At 23.1% G+C, this 8377-nt stretch overlaps 1 protein-coding gene across 1 annotated transcript; it reads right to left on the bottom strand.

Moving 5' to 3' along the window:
- Positions 1–37: 37 nt before the first annotated feature.
- Positions 38–6764, bottom strand: LOC132928802 (uncharacterized). Its single transcript, XM_060993695.1, has 18 exons — positions 6623–6764; positions 6259–6344; positions 5984–6154; positions 5663–5876; positions 5510–5609; positions 5243–5393; positions 4881–5029; positions 4414–4813; positions 3511–3672; positions 3208–3414; positions 2700–2852; positions 2450–2638; positions 2229–2352; positions 2046–2158; positions 1816–1974; positions 872–1083; positions 532–653; positions 38–352 (listed from the first exon to the last, which is right to left on the bottom strand). The coding sequence occupies exons 1-17, from the start codon at positions 6705–6707 to the stop codon at positions 542–544; spliced, it is 2787 nt and encodes a 928-aa protein (XP_060849678.1). The 5' UTR covers positions 6708–6764; the 3' UTR covers positions 38–352; positions 532–541.
- Between the last annotated feature and the right edge of the window lie 1613 nt (positions 6765–8377).

Here is an 8377-nt window from a genome sequence, read left to right as displayed (position 1 = left end):
GTAGTATATACTATATAATAATATAAAACATTTTAGAACAAAAAAATAAAATAAAATTAATAAAACTACTTAAAAATCACAAAATTAATGAAAAAGATTTTTGATATAAATATTTTATAGGTTTTGGAAAAATAAGGTCCATAAAAAATTGTTATCTAATAAGTAATAAATTAAAGCACACATTTAATTAATTTTGATAACTAACTAAAATTAATGAAATATTTATAATATTGAACAGACAAAATGTATACTTAAAAGAAAAATTTTTTGATCATTAAATATAGTTCCATATTTCTAATATTTGTTGATATGGTCGTTGTCTGGTGCTAGTAATTTTATTGTTTCAAATATTCTGAAAAGAAGATAAAAATGATTAAAATTTTACTTCATTGCAAAACAGACACATTACTTTTTATTTATTTTACATATTATTATAAATTATAATCTTACATTATATTACCAACAACTTAACAACTTATAATACTCTACTGTCTCTACTACAAACATTCAAACTATACTTAATAATCTTACCAACAAATTATCATTCTTGAGTATCATATAATTCTAATAATTTATACAAATATCCAAGTACATATTCATTGTCAGCATTAATTAATTCTTGTGTAGCAGGTTTACTAATAAAATCACTAGCTCTAAATAAAAATAAAATAAATCATTTAAGTAAATTGCAAAGAAAATGTGTATTTTTTATAGGAATATAATTAATTAAATACTTAAACAGCTATTAAACATTATAATAAATTGCAAATTTTCGGCCAGGACCTTATTTGTCATTTAGAATGATTAATATTTATAATATATAATCATAATACATTAATATGAATACAAGATAAATAAATATTTTACTTACAAACGTTGAGCATCATATGGGATTAAGGTATCACACATAGATATAAGAATCCAAAAAAATTGTTTAAATGGATATTCACTGTAAGGATTACTTAATGAATCATTCATTGCATATTGGATACCATGTCGATGAATATTTGTTGATACTAATCGTTTTCCTATTTGATCCATACATTGACATAAGATGCGTGTAATTATAGTGGCCACATTAGTCTAAAAATAAAAATAATATATTAAAATTAAAAATTGAAGTTACTTAAACCAATACCTATTATATAAGCACATAATTTAATTATTATCATATTTGTATAAATAATAAATGTATAAGGTAGTCTTTACTTAAAATGTTAAATTATATATTTATTTACTGTTTATACATTTATGACTGGGATGGCAAATCAGTAGCAAGCGTGCCTTAAATGGAATGCAAAAAATAAAAATATTACATACTATTTATTTAATAATTTAATAATTTTATTTTTAATAATAAATAATTAGACCACAATATAAATATACTTTTTCAATATCTGCTTCAATTGTACAAAAAAAAAAAAAAATCACATTTAACAAAATATAATAAATACATTTAAATTAAAAAATTTTTTTCATATTTTTTCTTATTTATATACTTACATAATATTTTTATAATTAAATGGCAAGCAAGAAACAAAAAAAAAATCATGTAATTTTTGGCATGTCACGTTAGAAAAATTTGCCACCCTTGATATATGATAATAACAAGTGTATAAATATAAAATAAAGATTATATAACATATTGTTTAATGATTAGCACCAAAAAATTTACATTTAAAGTTATTAATTAATACAAGCAATAAGAAAGAATATTCTATTTAGATAAAATATATATTATATATTATTTTTTTTAATGGTTTTTACAAAATATAAGAAAATACATACTTAAATATTACAAATAAAATCACTTACTAAATCTTTTAGTGTGTAATTTTTGAAACCTGAATTTTGAGAAATAATATTTTCATACATGTACACCAAGTATAAATTAATTACATCACTTAGTTGATCCCCTGTTTCTTTTTTGCAGAAGAAGTTAAAAACTGGTCCAAGTGCATGTTCAATCAATTCCTTTAATACATAATGTGCCAGTTATATAAATCTATAAATTAATTTAGATTATAATATTACAAAGTAAATACCTTTTTTACAAATTGTAATAGTGTAATTAAATGATTCATTTCTATAAGACCATCTTGTATAAGTTGTATAAATACCTCTACAAGTCTTAGAGTATTTAAATCGTCATTGTATTCTAAAATCGATTTTAAATCAATCATTCAATAGATTTAAAAGCCTGTTTCTTTTTATCAATTAATACATACCACAGTTATTGCATAAAGAAAAAATAAACTCATTTAGTTTTAGATTTTGGTCATCATCAAGTATATAATTTGTTTCATCTAAGTTAAATCTAATTCTTAATAAGTCATTAACAATTAAAAATGCCTGTAAGTAATAAAAAAGAATCTAATCCACTATTGAAGAGTGAAGACTAAAAGCTATGTTGACATAAAATACATTTATATATAAAAAAATATCTTACGGTCTCACAGATGTTTATCATTTGAGGGTCATATTTACTTGATGTAGTTAACATGGCATTTAAAAAAGTATTATATGTATTTTCCACAATATTTTCAGACCGTTCAATACAAAAGTAATTTTTTAAATTTGTTGGTACTTTTAATATTGTTCGTCTGAATACTTCCATGAAAGCACTTAAAGCAAATTCCTAAAAATAATTTATGTAATTTTAAGATAGAAATTATATGTGATTATTTTAAATATCATACAGAAGCAATTAAATTGGTTGGAGAGTTATTGTTTAAGTTGGTTACATAATAAGATAAATATTTTAACGGTTCCAAGTCTTCAGGTATCAAGTTATATTTTGAAAGAGACCATATTTTAATCAAAGCATTTTTTTGACTCAATATATTTGATGTCTAAAAAAACAAATCAATAATTATAATTTAAAACATACTAATTAATTAAAGATTTAGTTTTAATTTTTTGTTTATTGTAGAAGCTTTAAAATTTTTTATCTTATAAATCTACTCTATCTAAGCTAAGAAGACAACCCTAGTGGTGACAAGTTTTTGTTGAGTGTTAGTCAACAATACCCATTTATCACCCCTTACTTCCTTAAAGTCAACCAGGTGTATATAAGGATAGTTAACTAATGTCCCTGCGCACAAGCTGAACCCAGATTTGTCTTCTGAACTCGAATAAAATATATATATACATATTTATGAAAGTTATACTATATTTTTTTAAACATTTTATAAATTATAAGATTACATTTTTAGTAGGATTTTCAATTTCAGCTTTTAAAATATTAATATTCACTTGTGCTATATCTTTAATACATTTCAAACACAAGCTTTGATCTGAACCTTCTAGATTTGATGTCATAATATTAATACATTTTGAAATCATTTCTAAAATAGTAGGGATATTCCAAGTGTGATAAAATAAAGATCCTTGATATAATATATCGGATATTATCTATATTAAAATTTAAAACAAAGAATACAATTATTATTTTTGTATATAGTTATCAAGTTAATAAATAAATATATGTATTTAAAATATAACAGGTACCTTATTATCTTGGAGTAATTTAAAATCGATAAAATGAAGTAAAATCCATAGTGAAAACACATGTATAGGTGTATTACATTCTTCAAATTGATTTAATAAATACATCACCATATAAGAAGTATACTCCATCTTTTTAATTTTATTAATATGCAACTGAATAATCTAAAATAAAATTATACACACGTATTATTATCATGAATACTTATACATAATTTATATACTTAATACTTATAAATCAAACAATCATTATTCCATTTACATTAGACAAAATGTGTACTGGACATAAATTATTGTTGATTTAAACCAAAATTGGACCTAATTTATAAGACGAAAAAATGTAACCCTAGAATTTACATATAGTCAATATCTAAAGCATCAGACAAAATCTAAATAAATATTTTAAGTTCTATAATTTTCTACAGTCTAATTAATGAAACAGAAATAATAATATTGAGAGATATCAATAAAACTAACCAAATCAAATAACAGCTTGTATAGTAAAGTATAATAAATATGGTTTAATTTTTAATATATATAATCAAAAAAAAAAAATATAAAGTTAAATATTAATAATTAAATAAATATTTACATGTTACTATTTTTTTAAATTTATTTTTGTTTATTATTAGAAATCTTTTTATAGTACTATCTACTTGTTTTATAGTAGGTAACAATTAAACAAATAAAAACTAAAAAAAATGCTGTAATAAATACATTATAATACATTTATAATTATTTACACTTAGATAAAAACTAGGTAGTGACTATGAAACATATTTAAATATAAAATAAAATTTAAAGATGCATTTTCTTAATAAATCATCAAATTCATTAACTGTAACCTATGGTTATTACTTATTACATCCTATATAAATGGAAAATTAAACATCAGTAGGTACTCACATCATTTTGGTCTCCCATAAAAGCAATTTTCTGTTCTGGTTTAACACCAGTAATTAACCATTTAACAACATACATAAATAAAATTAAAAAATTGTGTTTTTCTGTATCCTCGAGATCGTTGAAGGTTAATAATTGAGATATCAATTTAAAGTCAGTCAGTACAGGGCATAAATCATAAATAGCGTCGACAAAAAAGGAGGTTGCAATCACTTTAATCGGTAATGGAATCCCTTCTAAAATAACTAATAGAACTTTCAATTGATCAAATACATTTGGTTGAGAATTGACCATTTGTTTCATAAAATGTTTTGCTGCAATTCGGGCAATTTTGGATTTTTCAGAAAAAATTAATTCTAATGCTATTGAATCAACTTTATTCATGTGATCTTCTTCATCAATACTAAAATTAGTTAAAGAAAATATAAATAATTATCTTTAAAATATTATTTTATTTTAAGAATAAAAACCTTGGCAATATGGAATATAAATTTAATGCTGAAATTACCACTCCATCATTATTTGATAAAAGTAAATTAGCTAAAACAGAAACTATTTTTTTTATCAACATCTTCACTTTTGGAATATCGCTATACATATTTAATATGTCATTAGAAACCTGAAAATAATTAAGAAATATTACTAACTAAGCTATTCCTTTCCCTTCAACACAAATTTGTAGCCACTTAAAAGGTTCAAAAATAAAAATTTCAATTTAAAGTAGTTAGGTTTGATAAGATATTAACCATTATAATAGAAATACTAATTATTTAAAGGATTAAAATATAATAATACAAATGTATAACTGTCAGATAAAAGAAAATATATTTACTTTAAGAGCTATAGTTTGTACACTTATGCTTTGATCTACTAATGCCCAATAGATATACATCCAAAAATCATTAATAAAATAAATAGAATCAATATTAATCCAAAATGTGAGTTCTAGTAATACTTTTTCTCGTATAATACTAATAGTATCTCTGAAAAATAAAAATCAAATTAATATTTCATAATAAATAGATAATTATTTCAACTATATAAAAATAAACATATTTATACAAAACTATGTATACCCTACTAATTGTAGTTAACTTACTTCCATCGTTTTATTAAAAATTCTGTAAATAATATATCGAGATCATTCTTTACAAGTTCTACATTATTGGACTGTACTAAACCAGTTACTATTTTTAAACCTAAATAAAAAATTATTTAAATAAAATATATTCATTAATGTATTTAGATTTACCAAAACTTGTAGCTAGAAGTCTAGGCCCAATAAAATCAGATTGTGATATTTTAGTAAGAATATCCCTCAGGAATATGAAATAACTTTTATTTGCATCATTTTCAAAAAATAAGTTACTATGATAATGAAAAATTGCAGTAAAAAGTTCCAGTGATTTTTGAACATCTATTGATTTTTTAACTTTTTCAGGTGAAATCAATGAACCACTTTTCGCCTAAAATGTTTAATCAACATAATATAAAATTATACTTTTACCTACTTAGAAATTAATAAATAATAACAATAAGCAATACTACTAACTATAAATATTAAATATCATACCAATGTTTCAAAACATTTATTAATTCTTGCAAAGATTAAAACAGAATTAAAGTTATTGAATGCATCTTCACAAACATCAACATCAAAACAATTAATTATAACAGCAAATAACTTAATTGTACCACTTCTAGGATTTTCTTTAAATTTGCTCACCCAAATATTCACTATTTCCTTTAAAATAAAAAATAAAGGAAATGTACAACAAAATGTTTTATGTTATATAAAAATTGTTACACAGCATTTTATTTCTCAACATCTTTAAAAATTAAACTTACTTCTATTTCTGTAGTGCTAGTAATTGTAGGATCTATTACAGTAAAAAAACTTATTTCAATTGAACCTCTTGTGATTATCGATGTCACTGCAAATCAATTGTGCATTAATTATTTAATTATATATATAAATAATTGAAATTAAAAATACTTAAGTAGCCAGTAGGTACTTATTAAGGTAATAAGGTTAATGTTATAAAATTATATTTTTGAAAAACAATACAAGTGAATACCTTATTCTATAGGTTAGGTACCTATAGATTGTTTTCAGAATGAGAATTATTTTTTGTATTTAGTATATAAAAAAGCAATACATAAACCTAAATTACAATTAAAATAGATAAATAAATTGTAGGTATAAACTCACAACTAGAAGACAATGTCAAATTGGACGAAAGCAAAACACTGTTGTCACTCGAAGAACAATTAGTATCATCACGTTCAGAACCCATAGCAATTATTAGAATCAATTAATCTTATAGAATACCTATACTAAATACTAAGGTTTTTTAGGATAAAATATTAATAGAATACATAAAATTGTTTACACAGTTTTAACAAAACGATTAAAGGGTTGCTCTATAAATCAAAAGTCCATGCGAATTGTTTACATTTTAAAAGTTATGACACGGTTCACTAGTAGAGGAAATATAATTAATGTAAAACGTTAAACGAGTCAAAATAGCCAAATGAGTTTAATGACTGTCAGACAATTGTGAAGACGAAAATTAATATTAAACTGAAGACATTAATTTATACACAATATAGACATACCTACTACTATTTTAGTAAACAGAAGGTACCTATGTAAGTTACCAACTGTTTATGGTCAGATTCGACGTTCAGTACCACCACCACAATTTGAGATTTTCAAAGTAATTACTAATTAAATTATTTTAATAAAATGGTTGTTTTCAATTTTTTTGAAAATAACTAATTAAACAATTATTTTTTTAACTTTTTTACCAAAACATTAAATTTAATTTAAATATGAAACACTTGTTGTCCTTGTACAGTTGTCCCCGTGAGTCTCATAAAAAAAATTATGATATCACTATAATTTCAGGAGATATCACAATAGGTAAATCCTCACGGGATTTACGCGTCTTTACGCGTCTTGCCTGTCCTGCACAGGCATGACCTGCGAAATTTGATCTAGCTTACATTATAAATTGTGGTGCATAATATACCTAACCTTATTTTTTTCTCAGTTTCTGATTTCATATAATATTTTTTTAATTTTCATCGTGTGGACTTGTAACGTTTATATTTATAAGACTATAAAAATTGATAATTCTAGTGCAGTAACCCCATCCTCCTGGATATGCCACTGTTGTGCACGACCTGCGAATGAAGCCTAAACAGTTAGGCCTATGATGTAGACATGTAGTTAAGTAAGCTGCTTGTTTTCATTTAGAATTTAGATAATACCAAAATACTTTTAAGTTTTACCTCAACCACAGTAAATACTAAATAGGTACCTACTAAAACTAAGGATACTAGTAACTACCAACTAGTATAAATGTATAATATACGTAGGTGGTACCTAGTGTAATAATAAGGTACCTACTAAGTAGGTAGTAAGTTGTATATTCAACGTTTGCACTTTTCATTTTTTTACCACGAATTACGATATATATATATATAAGGTATATCTTAATTCGTGGTTTTTACTAAAATAGTAAAAATAATAAATACACAAACATTTTGCTGCAGACTGCAGTGCTGTACAATAGAAATCAAAAGATATCTATTTTTAAATAATCAACTATAGTTTATTGTCAATGGAAAATATTATATTGGTAAAGTGGTAAGAAAAGGCATTGCCAAAATATCAGATAAATCACTTTGCTACAGAGTACAGATGTAAAATATTATTTTTTTATACCGATTACCTATTATTGATTATAATATAATATTATATTATTATTCGTTGTTGGTGATGGCCGTGAGGTTAACACTTTAACAGACTACAGCTGGTGCACACCACACCACGAATAAAAATAATAAAAATATACTTTGTAACTTGTAAGTAATTACTTCACATGGCAAAAACAACATATTATTTAAAACTATTAATTCATCCATGAAAAAAATGAGTTTGTTATTAGTTTATTTTTTA

This window comes from Rhopalosiphum padi, chromosome 4, assembly GCF_020882245.1.
Source record: "Rhopalosiphum padi isolate XX-2018 chromosome 4, ASM2088224v1, whole genome shotgun sequence".
Classification (NCBI taxonomy): Eukaryota; Metazoa; Arthropoda; class Insecta; order Hemiptera; family Aphididae; genus Rhopalosiphum; species Rhopalosiphum padi.
The sequence above is the reverse complement of the archived record's forward strand: the minus strand, read 5'-3'. Positions and strand labels throughout refer to the sequence as shown.

Coding starts and splice junctions, on each gene's coding strand:
- LOC132928802 (XM_060993695.1), bottom strand. CDS start 6,707: ATGGGTTCTGAACGTGATGATACTAATTGTTCTTCGAGTGACAACAGT. Junction 6,345..6,622: donor TTTGACATTGTCTTCTAGTT/GTGAGTTTATAC, acceptor ATTGATTTGCAG/TGACATCGATAATCACAAGA. Junction 3,673..4,413: donor TTATGGGAGACCAAAATGAT/GTGAGTACCTAC, acceptor ATTTTATTTTAG/ATTATTCAGTTGCATATTAA.